General features: G+C 44.7%; 1 protein-coding gene across 1 annotated transcript in view; it reads left to right on the top strand.

The window, feature by feature from the left end:
* Positions 1 to 331: 331 nt before the first annotated feature.
* RNF175 (ring finger protein 175) overlaps positions 332 to 17,680 on the top strand; it is a 79,122-nt gene continuing 61,773 nt past the window's right edge. The window contains 3 exon segments of the mRNA XM_060098194.1: positions 332 to 382; positions 10,386 to 10,423; positions 13,447 to 13,588. Of these exon segments, the coding sequence (XP_059954177.1) occupies positions 332 to 382; positions 10,386 to 10,423; positions 13,447 to 13,588 (231 nt within the window).

The following is a 17,680-nucleotide window of genomic DNA, read 5'->3' as shown; positions in this document are numbered from 1 at the left end:
AGGGGGTGCTACTGCTTGAGCTTTGAGAATCACTGGGCTATCACGTTCTTCCTCCTGTTGGTGGTGATTTCAAACCCAATCGTTCATTTATTTTTCATTCATAGGACAATTCTTAGGTCATGACCAGGTACTGGGAACTGGGGTTGGGGCGGGTGGGGAAGAATACGATTAGAGGTGGGCCTTTCCTCTCAGAGCTCACATCCTGGAAGGAAAGTAAAACTAGGACACAAATAACTCATTGAGGGGAGGAAGAAATTACTGAACCAAAAACAGGTTCAAGTGACGCTTTGTAGGGTTTCTAAGAAACAAGGGATTGCTCCTGGCAGCAGGGATGGGCAAGACTGGTGGGGGCATGGCATTTGAGCTGGTCCTTGGAGGATGGGTGAGATCTGACCTTGTGGCTATGAGGGGAATGGAAATTCTAAATGGAGGGAACAGGAGTACCAAATTGCTTGGAGGTGAAGAACAGTGTTGGGGGATGGAGACCCTGGGGAAAGGGGAGAGGGAGCAGTACTCACTGTGATCCTGGTAGAAATCCAGGGTTCATGAAGGCTTGTAGTGAAAGATAAGGGAGAGAGCTAGGCTGCTGCAGGCCTCATGTCCCGCACTATGCATTTGGGAGTTTGTCTCCAAAATGGAGAAGCTCTAAGGAAACTCCATGGCTTCCTTGCTGGTTTCAAACCCGGATCATCCAGAGAGAGTTATGGATGAAGACCTCTGCACACCAGGAGGGGCAGAAGACTGGCAAGGGTCACTTTTGCTGCTGCCGTTTGCTCTCCCTTAAGGCTGACATCACTTTCTTGCTGTCGCCCTCAGGAGGCATGGTCCCTCTCTTAACTGGGAGGGACCCACAGCTTTCTCCTTAGCCCCAAAGACAGAGCTGTGTGGTCCAGGGACCAGAAGCCAAGGTGTCACCTGAGAGTTATTTAGAAGTGAGAGTCTGTGTCCCCATCCCAGACGTACTGAATTAAAATCTGCATTTTAACCAGACCCCTGGGTGACTGCACATCAAAGTTTGAGAAGTGCTGGTTTAAACCAGACTTTACAAGAGCCGGGGATAACAAAAGAAAAAGAGATAGGGTTACTGAGCACCCAGTAAAAATTTACTAACCCCCCTATATGTTATATCACCCTCTCACTCTAAACCTCACCCTGTTTTATTTTCCTTCATCACCATTGCCACCTGAAGTAGTCTGTTTGTGTATTTGTTTCTCTAAGAGCCTCCATCACCTCCCAAGGTCCAAGAGAGCAGGCACTTCACCTGCTTTATTAGCTACTAGGTTTCCAGCACTGAAAATAGTCTGGCAAATGGCAGGATGTCAAGAAATATTCACTGAAAGAATGAATGAGTGGACGAATGAGCAAACAACCCCATGACCTGGGACGCAGTCTCCGCAGCTCCCAGCCAACCTCTCTGTGGCAGAGGTCCGCCCCATTCCCCACCATCCTCCTCCCCCCAGCTCAGCGGCACCCCTTGGGTTTGCTGAGCCAGCAAGCCTCGCATGCTTTTGAGATGCCTCAAAGTTGGGGTGCAAGAGAGCAGAGAGTGTGGATTCATGTGTTCCCTTCTCTGCTTGACTGAGGTCTGCTTTGCAGGCTCTATCGTCCCCCGAGAAGACCCACCTCTGCCTCACGGCCCTCCCATCCCCTCTGTGCACAGGAATATTGTCCTCCTCCTGTAAAACGAATTCCTTATCGCTGGACACAGCGCTCCAAACCTAACACCCTTCCCTCCCGCTCACGTGTGCCCTAGGGACATCAGTAGTTTGAGTTCACTGTTCTGCTTTTGCCACTCATTTTAGCAAGATTCTTCTATCAGATGGATTGTCATGAGGGAAGGGTTGAAAGGGAAAGGTAGCAGCTGGGGTGAGAAAGGATAAGAACAGACACCAGTGGGGGTTCAGTGATGGGGGTGGCCCAGCCCTGCCCTCCTGCAGATTCAGACATGGAAATAGTCATCAGTGACAGTGCAGTGCAGCAACAGTGTTCACGGACCAAACCTGAAGGGCTTCCTGGAGGACGTGGGTCTAGGGCAACCCACAGGGAGGCTGGGGGTGCAGAAAAAGCATTCAGGAGATAGAAGGTTCTGCTCAGTTGGAGCAGAGGGTGTGCAGGGGCAGTGGATGGAGGTGAGGCCAGAAAGAGACACGAGGCCTCATGAGGGACATTAACAAGGGTGGCCAGGGGGATGCTAATGTGATCAGGTGGCTTTGGATAAGATCACCTCACTGTTTGAAGAGGGGAAAGGCGAAGGCAAGGGCCCCGGGAGGAGGGGAGCGCCCTGGTGCCTGGTTCCATCTCCATCTCCTTCCCCGCCCCCCATCTAGAGTCAGGACCCCTCCCCCACCACCGGTTATGCTTTATCACACATTGTGTTTATTTTCTTCTAGGATTTACTCCATTAGGTAATTGTTTTGTTTATTTGTTTATTTTCCACGCTTTCTGTCGCACACAAGGCTCCATTCATGAGAACACAACCTCGTCTGTCTTATTCTCCATTGTATGTCAGCCCCACCCAGTGCCTGGCACACAGGAGGTGGTCAATAAATATTTGTTGAATGAATGAAAACAGGGATGGTACAGAGGCCATAGAGGTGGAAAGAAGTGGTTTGCGAGGTCTTTAGAGGTAGTGTCAATGGGAGCATGACAGGCTGGAGGCGGAGGGTTAGATCAACAATGGTGCCCCAGGTTTCTGCTTTGAGCGATTGGGTAGATGGGACATGGGGCTATTGGGGGAGGTGGGGGGCGCTGAAATGGGAGCAGTTTGGGTGAAATTAGTGTATTCAGTTTGGGGCAGGTTGAGTTCGTGTGCCTGAGGGACATCCAGGTGGATTTGTGTAGGAGTCACTTCAGTAGAAGAATCCAGAACTCAAAAGTGAGATTTGAGGGCTTCCCTGGTGGCGCAGTGGTTGAGAGTCCGCCTGCCGATGCAGGGGACGCGGGTTCATGCCCCGGTCCGGGAAGATCCCACATGCCGTGGAGCGGCTGGGCCCGTGAGCCGTGGCTGCTGAGCCTGCGTGTCCGGAGTCTGTGCTCCGCAACGGGAGAGGCCACATCAGTGAGAGGCCCGCGTACCACAAAAAAAAAAAAAAAAAAAAAAAAAAAAAAAAAAAAGTGAGATTTGGCTTAAAAGGAGAGGAGAGGTCGATTGGAATGATGATGCAGGGATAGGAAGAAAAGGGCTTAGCAACTGACAGACAAGGAGAAGGAGCAAGTAAACACGACTGCTTGATTTCTTTTAAGTGCCGTGTTCATGTAGAATATATTCAAAAAAAAGAAGTAAATATCCCAAGATCCAGCACCACCCATGGGTCATGGTTACATTTTGGTAACTGTTCTGGATCTCTCTCTCTTCTGGATGTCTCTGTTCTTCATTCTATATAACTGCACATTTACACCGATAGGCTCATATTATACACAACTGTTTTTGGAGCATGCATTTTTTCTTAACCATACGTCATGGAAATATTTCTGCGTTGATAGATACGGCTCCGCCCCATCCTTTTAAAGAGCTACATGGATTTCCTTTGCAGAGAGATACCATAACTCATTAACTGATCCCCCCCCACACTGACACATAGATTGTTGCCACTTTTGCAATATTATAAATAAAATTACATGAACACCTGTGTCATCCTTCCTTATCTCTTCATTTCCTGAGAGAATATTCCTAGAACATTCCACACTAGAATAGACAAACACTTGCAATTTTGATATGGGTTGCCAAATTTCTCTCCAGAGAAACTGTCTTAATGTACACCCACACGTGACATGAGTGAGAGGGCTATTTTCACCCTTTTCATTCTTTTCGATGAAAATTATACCTTGTTGTTATGGGAATTTTTTCTTTTTATTGTTAATTTTTATTAAAGTTTTGTACATCCCAAATTTAAAGACTCATACATAATTCTGTAAGACTTAAAACAAACAAAAAAAGCACCCCCACTTTCCTTCACCTTTCCCCATTCCTGATTTCCACTCCCCAGAGGCAACAATTTTCAACCCTTCCACCCATTTTTTCTGGTATGTGTTCCATATTTTCAATAACACGATCATGCAGCATTTCTTGATTTTTAGTCACTGGTGTTATCTGATTGATTCCCTACTGTGGATGGTGAGAACTATACTCTCTCCCACCAGCCTGTCCACCCGACCCCCACTGCTTTCCTTTCTTCCATCCTCTCAGTTTAGTTACATCACACATCTTGGCTAAGTCTTCACTCACTGCCTATGTTAGCGATTCTAGTGAGTACTAGTCACTCCCAGGCGGGTCGCTACACATGCACTCTGTACTATTCTGCTTTCCCTTAAGTTTCATGTTCTGGTTTCCTTAGTTTTCTGTGTACCAGTCACCCATTCATCCCCAAACCCACTGCTGGAATTGTATGGATCTTCTCAACATGCCAGAACACACTGGCTGATCTCTCAGCTTCATCTTTTTCTTGGAGATGCACTTGGTGAAACCCCCCATGCCTGGTCCAGTCTAGGCTGGCCGCATGCCCAGTCTGAGGCCCAGACACCAGTCCTGGATCCCCCTCCACCGTCCTCCTGGGGCATCCCTTCACCTGGAGGGGACTCTCCTGGTTGCACCCCTCTTTCCTGGAAATCCAGTTTTTCTCTTTCTCAATTTACTCTGTTGTTTTAGTCAAGCCTCCTGAGACAGGACACATGGGAGATGAATGTTTTTGAAATGTTGCATGTCCATAAATATCTTCATTCTGCTTCCAGACTTGATTGGTAGTTTGTCTATAGAAGTAATTTTCCCTTGGAAGTTTGAACACTTTGTTCTGCTCTCTTTGTAACTTGTGGAGATGGTGTTCAGGGGTCAGTGTCATCCTGAGTTTTGATCCTTTACATTTGACTTGCATTTTCTCTCTGAATAGGCTCTTCCTTCTGAACCACAATTTCCAAATTTCCAACTGGTGTGACTTGACATGTCTCTTTTATCATTTATTGTGCTGGGCACCTGGTGAGTCCTTTCATTTGAAAACAGGTGTCTTTCAATCCTTGGGAATTTTCTTGTAGAATTTCTTTTAAATTTCTTACTCTCAGCTATCTTGTTCTCTTGTTCTGGAACTACTCTATTTTGGATTTGAGATTTCCTGGCCAGATTCTCTAATTTTCATATATTTTCTTTCTTGTTTTCCATCTCCTTTGGTGGTTTTGGTTATTCTTTCTGAGGGAGTTTCATAATTTATCTTCAACTTTTCCATTAGATTTTAAATTTCTGTTCTCAAATTTTTCATTTCTAAGAGCTTTTGTTTGTTTCCATTTTTAAAGCCTGGGATCCTTGTCATCATTGCAGAACCCTTTCCTGACTCAAGGACTTGGTGATCTTTGGCCATCTGTTTATATTTAAGGGGAGACACTAAAACACTGTTCAGAAGCTCCCGTAAGCAGAGCGAACTTGCTGACAGGCAGGCTGCGCTGGAAGGGGACCTACCTGGGCCTTTTCACGGGAAGAATAATGACGGTCCATATCTGTAAGTTTTTTCTCTAGTCCTGGATGGTTTTACAAAGAGTCCTCTGGTCTTCCATGTGCTGCCTGGCAGCCAGCATCCCCAGACAAGTGGCAGGCCCACATCTGATAGGCCCAGGGCAAGAGTACAAGTAAAGTCCCACATGCCACACGTCTGAAGATTATAAGCCAAGCTGCTCTGCCAGGCTTGCCTGCAGGGCCCACCCGAGACCTGTGCAGCCTGATTGACCCAGAGCTTACAGGGGTCATGCCCTCCCCACCTGCCCCGCTGCTTGCAAACCGGAGTGTATAAAGACCTGCTGGGGCTGGACATGCGTGTATCCATTTCCCAGAGCTGCCATAACAATAGGAATTTACTGGAGAGATAAATTGGGAGATTCGGATGACATACAGACACTACTATATATAAAATAGATAACTAATAAGGACCTAGTGTATAGCACAGGGAACTCTACTCAGTACTCTGTAATGGCCTATATGGGAAAAGAATCTGAAAAAGAATAGATACATGTATATGTATGACTGAATCACCGTGCTGTACACCTGAAACTAACACAACATTGTAAATCAACTGTACTCTGATAAAAATTATTTTAAAAATACAGAAAATAAAAGAAATATTGACAGAAAAGGGAAAAAAATTAGAAATTTACTCTTTCACAGTTCTGGAGGCCAGAAGTCCATAACCTGCATATAGGCAGGACCATGATCCCTCCAAAGACCCTAGGGTGAATCCTTCTTTGCCTCTTCCAGCCTCGGGGGACTCCAAGTGTCTTTGGCTTATAACTGCTTATCTCCAGTCTCTGCCTCTGTCTTCACGTGGCCTCCTCCTGCATGTTTCTCCTCTGTGCTTATGTGTCTCTGGGTGTCAAATCTCCCTCTGACTTTCTCATATACGGACACCAGCCGTTGGCTTTAAGGCCCACTGTAAATCCTGGATGATCCCATCCCAAGATCCTTAACTTGATCACATCTGCAAAGACTCTGTTTCCAAATAAGATCACAGTCATGGATACCAGAGGTTAGGAATTGGCCATATCTTTGGGGTGGGGTGGCAGACGTGGAGGCACATAGTTCAACCGACTGCAGCACGGAAACCAGGGAGGAGGACTGGTCCCATCAGACACCCCAAGGACCCGGGTTAGGAAGGGCCCCCCTGCACACCTTACTTCGTCACTTCTCAGACTTAGGATTTCCAGGCTGTTCCTAGCTCCTTCCAAACTAACCCCACTGCAGTGGAGGGAGAGACGCAGTGCGGTTACAAGGGGGACCCCATCTGCTTAGACACCAGCTTCGGATGGCCTGGGCGTGTGGGCAAATTAAAAACTCTATGTCTGATTTCCCAGGGCTGGGGCTGTTCTTTATTTCCACGCTTCTCCCTCAACCCACCTGAGGGCCTCCACCCTACACCAGCCCTCTTCTGTCAATTTCTACTCAACCAGCAACAAAACTTTCAAAATATTTTCTTAAGAGTTAGTTAGAAAAGACAAAAAAAGTTTTTGTGTTTCCAGGTTTGAGATGCACAGGGCCTTGTAGAGCAAGGCAATGCCCGTGGGGCCTGATAGAGGATGGGGCTGGGATCCCTCCTCCAGACACAGGCTTTCAATGCCCCCACCCTCCTTCCGAGCTCCTGGGCCTCTGAGCCCCGTCCAATTGCCCTAGGGGTGGGGTGCGGGGGAGAAGGACACAAAGCCTCCCACCACTCTTAACTGAACCTTCTGTTTTCACCCAGCTGCACCCACACTTCCAGAAGTGCTAGGACCCCTCCACCCCTCAGCCTTCCCAAGGGTCTTTAGCACAATCAGTCTTCTTTCACAAAGGCTTTTCCAAAGTTTTTACTAGTGAGTTGAAACAACTTTTCATAAATGAGCCATTTTTATTTGTATTTTATGAATTTCTTGTTCATGTGCCTTGCCCTTTGGAAATGTTTTGTCTCTTTTGGATTAAATTGTAAAAGCTCTTTTTCTCTTCAGGTTATTCACTTCTTGCCTTCACATATGTTGTATCTTCTCCAGTTTAATTTGTCTTTCAAATATAGGTGATCTAACGTATTTGATTTTTATGTCCTCAAAATTCATCAATTTTTTTACTTTACAATTTCTGGGCTCCACGTCATACTTAGAAATGCCTTCTTCACTGCGTGATTATTAAAATATTTATCCATGTTTACTTCTAGCCCTTTTAAGATTTTCCTTTTTACATTTAAATATTTGATCCTTCTGAAGCCGGGTATGGATCCGGCTTTACATTTTTCCCAAATGACTAGCTAATGGTCTCAGCACCATTTATTGAACAATCCACTTCTTTCTCACTGATTTCTCACTGCTTATCATATGTAGTTGGGTCTGTTCCTGGCCTCTGTGTTCTGTTCACTCATCTGTCTTCTTTTTCCTGGGCCAGTAATGTTTTCAATTAATTTCTATGGCTGTATTGTAGATTTCAGTGGCTGATAGGCCAAGTCTTTACTCTTCTTCTGAATTTTCCTGGCTATCCTTATGTTTATCTTTCAGATAAGCATAAGTCTTAGCGTCATTTCAATTTCCAAAATAAATTCTCTTAAGATCCCAGTTGCGCTTACATACCAGAAAAAAAATTGTCGAAAAGTAGATTCCACCCTAGAAAAAAATATTGTACTATAGGGAACTATTACTAGGAAAGAGATGTCTCTAAGTGTATCATTATCATTTCCATCATCATCATAGTTTGCTTTTTCCCTAGGAAATAAGAATATTGTTTCAATATCACCTGATCTAAGGAAGTCCTTAACTGTATCCAATATTTAGCAGAAATCTTTTCAGCTATAATTTCCACTCCCTAAGCTTTCCTGGTCTTCTGTAGAATAATTTATCATACTTCTTTTAAAATGACTTGAGAAACAGACTAAAAGATATAGAAAACAAACTAGTGGTTACCCAAGTGGAAAGGGAGGTGGGAGGGCAAATTAGGGGTGTGGGATTAAGAGATACAAACTACTCTGTATAAAATAGATAAGCAACAAGGTTATACTGTATAGCACAGAGAATTATAGCATTATCTTGTAATAACTTTTAATGGAGTATAATCTATAAAATACTGAATCACTATGCTGTACACCTGAAACTAATATAATATGGTAAATCAACTATACTTCAATGAAAAAAAAAAGGGCTTAGAATCTGATAGATAGTTACACATTTATGCCCAGGGCTATATTGCTTGTAAAAGTCAAAGGGAATTTATCTTCTCACCAAAAAACCCAGTTCCCTGTTTTAAGGTTATCTGAACAAAAAGCACTGTGAATCCAAAGATCTTGAATAGCAAAAGGAAAAGGACCCAGGGAGTCTTTGGTTACAACTTTTACTGAGATAACTGGCCCTTGGATGAAGCACCTTCTTACAAAACTCTCATCTATTGTCTTATTTATACTCACAGTATTCCAGTGAAGTAGACAAGAGCAGCTTTTATGTCAATCTCCAGTCTCTAAGAAGGAAATGGAGACAAACACAGGTTGGTGATGTGCCCTGGGTCACCCAAAGCCCCAGTCAGCTCGATGTTTAGTGCTGGGTGGTGCTGGGTGGCTGCATGGCTCAGGGCTCCAAGCCCATCCAGTGTTTTCTCCCCCAAAGCAGATGTCAGACGAGTGGGCCCTATCAAGACAAAGGAGGGGACTCGGGTACCGCTCTTCCCTGAGGGCTGCCACTAAGGTTTTGCTCCTGGAAAGCAGCCTTGAGCCCAGGTGCTGTGACCTCCATTTGGATATCAGGGACCACCTGGTGGGACCACCAGTGGTCAGAGAGCCCAGGAGAAGCTGCCAGCATCCCCTGCTTCCTCACCCACTTCCTCTCCTGGCATCATCCAGCCAGCCCTCACGTTGTGCAGATACAGCCCAAGCCTCTGCTTAGCTGTATCGCCTGGAGCTTTCATCTCTCTTATAGGGGAACCCCTCCAGCCTCTGACCAAGGCATAGGTGTTTTATGGAACCTGTTGACCTCAAGTCAGAGAAAGCCTAGCCTGAAATATGGATGGCGCTGTTTCTTTCCATCTGTCAGAATTGTTTATGTCATTTGAAGAAAACAAAGGGAAAAAAAGCTGGTAATGTCAGATTTGTGTAACAGATGCTTTATTTGCCTTCTCTTCTTTGCCATCATTAGGGATTTTTAGCTTTTGATGCTCCTGGACTAGAGATTAAGCAGCCTGTGTTCTCCATGAAGGTTATACGATGATGTCTTTTCGAAGATTGGCCTTAAAGGCTTCAAATGACCCAATGTAGTGGATTAGCAGTGACCAACGGAAGGCAGGCAGCATGTGGGAACACTCTGTAGATCAGCCTAAAGCACTTCCTGGGGATGGTCTCTATGCTCTCCCGCTCAGTGTGCAAGGGCAAGGCCACATTACCCCCCATCCCTGGGGTCAGGGTTTAAATTAAATTAACAGGAGGACACAAAAATGCTGCAAACAAGTAGCTGGTCAGCTCTGACTCTAAAACCTTGAACTTGGAGATGACATTTACTCACTGGCATCATTTAAGACACCAGCAAAACAGATGTTTTTTAGAGGTTCTCCAACTCACAGATAGTATACCAGAAGCCAGGGTAACATTGCCCATTAGGCGGCCACTCCCTACAACCCTGACTGAATTGCCAAACAAAACCACAGGAATGGATGGGGCCTCATCTGGTTCTCTGACCTTAGACAGAAGAATCAAGTATTTATTAATAGTGACCTGATTACTGTTTTGTTTAGGGTGTGTATGTGTATGTGTGTTTTTGTTCCATAAGCAAATATTTCATTAGCACTTTCATCCTAAATTATTCCAGTACTAAGAAACATCACTCTTTTTCATGGTTTGGGTTTCTCATGTAATGCTGTAAAATACAAGCTAAGAAAACAAGAAAAATTTGAGAAGGGCCCTTTTTATGTTTTTCAGATCTCTCACACAAAGCTTTCTTCAGATGATGAGTGGAAGTAAGTGATTTGTATTTTTTTATAGCTGATATACTAAAAATTAGACTTCCATCTTAACAGTTTGAGAAATTAAATGAAGCCATCATTTTATTTATAAATTTCCCAGGATAGAAGGTGGGTTAGCATGGCCATGTGTGCACAGTGATTGTATAGACCAAAACCACAGGGATTTCATTTGTTTTCTGCAGTAGGCTCCATGCAGTCCCACAAATGCATGTGTCCCTCAATACATGTCCTTATATGTCCTTGTCCTCTGAGGCACAGACACATCAGGTTTTCTTTATAAGCTGCTTCCCCTGTGCTATGGTACCTGCTGTGGGACCATTGGACCCCTATGGGCACCGAATGAAATAAAAGTGAAATGTTCCTCCTTTTTTGCATTATGGTTATCAATTATGAATGTATTCCTAATCAAAGTAGAAATAGTTATTACATTTGTACACTGCTTTATACTTCCCAAAGTACTTCCACATAGGTTAACCATCTGAGATGCATTTTACTGTACATGCACAAAATAGATTAATGTCATAATCTATTATGTCATATATTTTGTCATAATGTCATATATTTTGTTTGATATCTATGCAAGCCCTATTTTACACTGATGATAAATTCACTCTTCTGTCTACATGGCCTAAGTTGAAGTCCACTCATTATAGAGAATATTAAATAGTTATTTGGGATTTGGGGCTGTAAAAACTATAACTAAGTGCCTGTACCCTTTTATTTTTTTTTTTTTTTGCACTTCCCATTTCTTCAGAAGAATGAATATATTTTTTAAAGAGCTTCTAGAAATCATTCTCGGCTCCTAAGCTCGGCTTCCAACACAGAAACTAATAGCCATGTAATTTTATTCAGGTTGCTTACCTGGTGCGGATTTCAGCTTCTTCGTTTGATAAATGAAGGGGTCTCAGTACATCTATGGCACCTCCCAGCACTAACATCCTCAGATTCCATCGCAGAAAAGTTGAACTCAAGCAGGAATATTTATGAGGGTCTGTGGGCTCATTTTTGTGCATTCTCCAGCAGGGGGCACCCCTGGGATTTGGATGGGGCTCTTACTGGGGCAGCTCCGTAGAATTGCTGGTAAAGACAAAGTCTCAACCCAGGTACACAACAAGTGCCTTTAAAAGGTCACAGAATGTTACCCTGGAGTGCTTTCTGATCAGTGCTCTAACTAAATATATATTGTGACCAGTCATAAGTGGACACTGAGAGATTTTGTGACCGATGGTTCCCCACTTGGGGTGAAAGATAATGCTAACCGATATTTATAAAATAATTGATTGGCAAGATTCATACTTTTCCCCCTTTTCCCTAATCTTGATCCCGGACTGCTCTCTCCTCTAGGCCAGTGAATCCCAATCTTGGCTGCACCTTAAAATCACACAGGGAACTTTAAAAATTACTGATGCCTGGATCCCATCCTGGAAATCTCTATCGGTTTGCTCAGGCTGCCATAGCAAAGCACCACAGACTGGGTGCTCTAACAACAGAAATCTATTTTCTCACAGACTGGAGGCTAGAAGTCTAAGATCCAGAGGTCGGCAGGCTTTGGTTTCTTCTAAAGCCTCTCTCCTTGGCTTGCAGGGGGCCACCTTCTCCTTGTGTCTTCACATGCTCTTCCCTGTGGGAGTCCGTGACCTCACATATAAGGACACCAGTCATGTTGGATTAGGACCCGTCCTAACGACCTCATTTACCTTAATTGCCTCCTTAAAGACCCCCTCTCCAAACACAGTCACATTCTGAGGTCCTAGGGGTTAGGACTTCAACATGTGAATTTTGAGGGGAACCAGTTCAGCCCAGAACACCCAGCAATGCTCACTTCATTGATCTGGGGTCCAGCCTGGGCACTGTGATTTTTAAAAGCTCCCCAGTGATTTCCAACTCACAGACCAGTTCAAGAGCCCCTGCTCTAGATTCTCTTAGAGACCACTTCTGCTGTAGGAAGTTAAACCAGATGACCTAATATTTTAGTGGTTTTCTCTACCATTGTATAAAATTAAGAGTCCAACTAAACACTGAAGCATTTAGCCATCCTCTGAATGTTTGTGCCTAAGATAATACTTAGGCCTCTTCTTTCTCCTTATAATGAAAATGATTTATACAACTCAGGAGTTTTCTGTAGCCCCGCGGATAATATTCTCTTCACAGGCACCATCTGCAGGATATCCTTGTACTTGAGAATGTTAGCAATTACTTGAAATTACCAATATTTGACTGGGGTTTTTTTTTTTACTTTCAAAAATGGCAGGGCCTCCCTGGTGGCGCAAGTGGTTGAGAGTCCGCCTGCCGATGCAGGGGATACGGGTTCGTGCCCCGGTCTGGGAGGATCCCATATGCCGCGGAGCGGCTGGGCCCGTGAGCCATGGCCGCTGAGCCTGCGCGTCCGGAGCCTGCGTGTCCGGAGCCTGTGCTCCGCAACGGGGGAGGCCACAACAGTGAGAGGCCCGCATACCGCAAAAAAAAAAAAAAAAAAAAATGGCAATTTCATATGATTCAACCTAATAGCAATTATTATTCCTCATATAGGTACAAATAAAATATATATATATGCTTTACAGTTTTAGACCAATCCTGCGAGGTACAGAGGGATCATTATTTGAGATTTGCAAATGAGGAAACTGAGGCTCAGATAGAATAAGTGACTTTCCCAAGGCGATCAACGTTGCAGATCAGGGGCTAGAACCCAGGTCTTCCCAGGGCCCATCAGTGAGCTTTTGGCCCCATCACTTTCCTTGAAAGGACAAGGCTGAGGCCAAAAGCGCGTGGGAAAGCTAAGGGTGGAGAGGAATTGGTTTTGCCGACAAACTCAGGCTCCTTCTCTCCACTGTCCCTTCCCCAAGCCCAGGGCAAAGGGAGGAACCAAGAAGGACTTTGGAAAACTTTGTAACCAAAGCTTCAAAAACCCTACCTTTGAAATTCCCAGTTGCTTCTTATGAGTCCCATCTATTTTTCTTGTTCTGCTAAATGTGCCGGAGTTGAGGGCTTTTTCAGCTGACCTCCTTTGCTGGTTCCAGCCTGCAGCAGGAGAGGGTGTACAGGATGCACCGGGGCCATGAGTCCATGCACATGGAGATGATCTTCATCTTCCTCTGTGCCCTGGTCATCGCCCAGATAGTGCTGGTGCAGTGGAGACAGAAGCGTGGTCATTCCTACAGTGTGAGTCACCCCGGGGGCCGCTGGGAGCCTGTTCCTCTTCCCACCGCATCCCTCCTTTGTTACCACTTTGAAGGAAATGGTTTGGTTTCAGTTGGTGGCTCTCAACCCAGTACAGTTTTGTCCTCGGAAGCAACATCTGGAAACATTTGTGATGGTCACGTCTTAGCGGGAGGGGAGGGGGGATAGGAGCTGCTACTGGAATGTAGTGGGTAGAGGCCAGGGATGCCGCTGAAAATACACAGGACAGCTCCTCGTGACAAAAATGTCAATAGTGCCAAGATTGAGAAACCCTGGTTTACGTAAAACCCAATTTTCCTTTGAGGCATGAGCTACTTCTGCTAGTGGCCCAGGACAGGGGGATTAGGAGTGGCAGAAACAAAAGACTGAGTCTGTCTAACTTTGCTTCATTAGCAATAAACTGTCTTGGCGTTGATGGTTTCCATATCCAAGGAAGCGTGATAAGGCAGACACTGCACTGACCTTGGCCACACAGAGCGGGATCCTGTTGTCACAGACCAATCCCACCCAAGCACGCCCACTGAAGCCTTCCCATCTCATGGCCTCAGAGTCATACCCCAGGCTTGTTGGACCTGAGACCAGGCTACTGCAATGTGGAAAGCAGTGGTGCTCACATCCTAGGGCGCATCAGAATCACCTGGCGGGCTCCTTAACTCAGATTCCCAGGTCCCACCCCCAGAGTTTTTGATTCAATAGGGGCCAAATAATTTGCACATCGAACAAGTTCCGAGGTGGTACTGATGTTACTGGTCCTGGGACCGCATGCTGAGAACCAATGGTTTAGACCTGAGTATGGCCTGAGTGGAGAAACGTTGCAGAGGAGAAAGGTCCTCAATTAATGCTCTCCATGGTTCGGGTCTTGGACTGGTCGTTGTATAAGAAGACTTGCCTGTGACGTATGAAGGGCTGGCTTAGACCAGTATTTCTTTTCTTTTTTTTTTTTTTTTTTTTTTTTTGCGGTACGCGGGCCTCTCACTGTTGTGGCCTCTCCCGTTGCGGAGCACAGGCTCCGGACGCGCAGGCCCAGCGGCCATGGCTCACGGGCCCAGCCGCTCCGCGGCACGTGAGATCCTCCCGGACCGGGGCACGAACCCGTGTCCCCTGCATCGGCAGGCGGACTCTCAACCACTGCGCCACCAGGGAGGCCCTTTATTTTCTTTTTACCCATCATAAATATTACTTCCTACATAGCATGGGATCTAAAGGAATTCTTTTGAGTTCCCTATAATATTTAAATTTAGGTAATTTTGAACATTTATTTAGAAAGGGGAATCTTGGGGGGAGGAGTTTGTTTGTTTTTTAAGCAAATGCATCCATGTGCTGCCATGTCACCATTGTCTGGTCAATTAAAATGAACACCCTCTATATTCCACTTGGACAAATTTTCTTCAATGAAGGAGATGAGAATAAAACCTCATTAGTTATCTTATATCAAAGAAAAGCCCCTTAAATATACGGTTTCCTTATCTTCAAAATGAAAATACCTAACATAGAATTTCTAGAGTCCTTAAGAAGAAACCTGGCTTCTTAATGAAAAGGTTCATAGCCCTGTTCCATCCTTCCTTTATAACTGTTAATTACCTCTGGATTAGATTTTTTTGCCGTTTCCATGATGACACAGGTGTGGATTTTACATAGAAAGAAATCCCCCTGGAAAGGAAACACCACATGAGCCAACTGACTTGCACTGTGTCCCACCACTCCTCCGCCATTTTTATTTGATGATTTTTGAGGTACTTATGCCAAAAAGAATCTGTCCTTGTCTTGTATTTGACGAAGTTGCTCGTGCGTCAACTCTCTGAAGCAAATGCATCCATGTGCTGCCATGTCACCATTGTCTGGTCAATTAAAATGAACACCCTCTATATTCCACTTGGACAAATTTTCTTCACTGCGTCCGTCAGTGTGGAGTTCACACACTGGCTATACCACAGATACACCTGCCCATGAGTCAGTGGCCCCTTGAAGGCTTGTTGCCATTGGAGGTTCCGACCCTTGGTGGCTCAGGCTACCACTGTTGGTTAGCTGGAGTGGTCTCCCAAGTTGTTTCCTGTTGCTCACTACACGAGTTGTACTGCCTAGAATGCCTCTCCAGGGACGTTGCTTTTGACTGTGCTCCACTCCACCCCCAAACTAGACTCCCTTAGTCACCCCACTTTTCCCTGAGGTTCCTGTTTCTGTCTCCTTCTGTCATACAGCTGTGCTATTTTATGGCTACCCAGAGGGCCTCTGTGGTCCTAAGGATACCTTGGAGGTAACCAGGTGACTGTGATCATGGCATCTCTTAAGTTGACCCAGTCTGGCACTTTGACAAAGCCAGGAGTCTAAAGATGCCCTTAGGGGTCAAGGACAGATATGGGTCTCATTGGAACTGTGGAGCCATTGGAACTGTTCTGGGTTGGCTCATAGATACAGCTGAAAATACAGTGGAGTATTTTCTACTCCTTTGCCCATCTGTCCATCTATTACTGTATTGCCCCAAAGGAACAGGTGGAGTAGCCCCCTTCCCCTGCATGTCTCTGATGACAATCTTTAGCTCAAGGTGAGAGCCAGCACGTGAGTCTGAGCTTTCCCCATGCTGCAGCTTTGACTTTGCCCTATGCTGTGCATCCCTACTTGGAGGTTCACTACAAGAGCCAACATCAGAACTCAGCCATTTCAGGAACTCTTGGTGACATCTGCAAACACTGGGCCTGGAAATGGTTCCCAGAGCACCAGTAGCTGATTCCAGCACTGGTTTCCAGCTTTTTTATTGTGCTCTGCATGAATGGTATCCAAAAACCTGAACCTAATACACTGCTCAGTTTAATATCTTTGGGATGGAATTTGCTGAACATGTTTCCACAAAAGCTGACCTATATAGCCTTATCATCCAAAAATAACCTAACTTTTAACTTGTTTCTCTTGTCATTTAAGATTATGTAGGACCTACCAGTGCTAGAGCTCTGAACATGGTCATGAGGTTCCTGGCTCTTTTCTTTTTTTATTTTATTTTTTTTTTAATTTTTACATCTTTTTTTAAACATCTTTATTGGATATAAATGCTTTACAATGTTGTGTTAGTTTCTGCTGTATAACAAAGTGAATCAACTATACGTATACATATATCCCCATATCTCCTCCCTCTTGTGTCTCCCTCCCACCCTCACTATCCCACCCCTCTAGGTGGTCACAAAGCACTGAGCTGATCTCCCTATGCTATGCGGCTGCTTCCCACTAGCTATGTATTTTACATTTGGTAGTGTATATAGGTCTATGCCACTCACTCACTCCGTCCCAGCTTACCCTTCCCCCTCCTTGTGTCCTCAAGTCCATTCTCTATGTCTATATCTTTATTCCTGTCCTGTCCTTAGTTTCTTCAGAACCTTTTCTCTTTTTTTAGATTCCATATATATGTGTTAGCATACAATATTTCTTTTTCTCTTTCTGACTTACTTCACTCTGTATGACAGACCCTATGTCCATCCACCGCACTACAAATAACTGTTTCGTTTCTTTTTATGGCTGAGTAATATTCCATTGTGTATATATGGGCAACATCTTCTTTATCCATTCATCTGTTGATGGACACTTAGGTTGCTTCCATGTCCTGGTTATTGTAAATAGTGCTGCAATGAACATTAAGTACATGACTTTTTGTTTTGTTTTGTTTTGTTTTTTGTTGTTGTTGTTTTTTATTAGTTTCTTCTTTATAACAAAGTGAATCAGTTATACATATACATCTGTTCCCATATCCCTTCCCTCTTCAAAGCACCGAGCTGATCTCCCTGTGCTATGCGGCTGCTTCCCACTATCTATCTACCTTACATTTGGTACTGTATATATGTCCATGCCTCTCTCTCGCTTTGTCACAGCTTACCCTTCCCACTCCCCGTATCCTCAAGTCCCTTCTCAAGTAGGTCTGTGTCTTTATTCCTGTTTTACCCCTAGGTTCTTCATGACATTTATTTTTTCTTAAATTCCATATATATGTGTTAGCATGAGGTATTTGTCTTTTTCTTTCTGACTTACTTCACTCTGTATGACAGACTCTAGGTCTATGCACCTCATTACAAATAGCTCAATTTCCTTTCT

Source organism: Mesoplodon densirostris, chromosome 1 (genome assembly GCF_025265405.1).
Source record: "Mesoplodon densirostris isolate mMesDen1 chromosome 1, mMesDen1 primary haplotype, whole genome shotgun sequence".
Lineage (NCBI taxonomy): Eukaryota > Metazoa > Chordata > Mammalia > Artiodactyla > Ziphiidae > Mesoplodon > Mesoplodon densirostris.
Note: the sequence above shows the minus strand (reverse complement) of the source record. Positions and strands in the feature narration are given on the sequence as shown.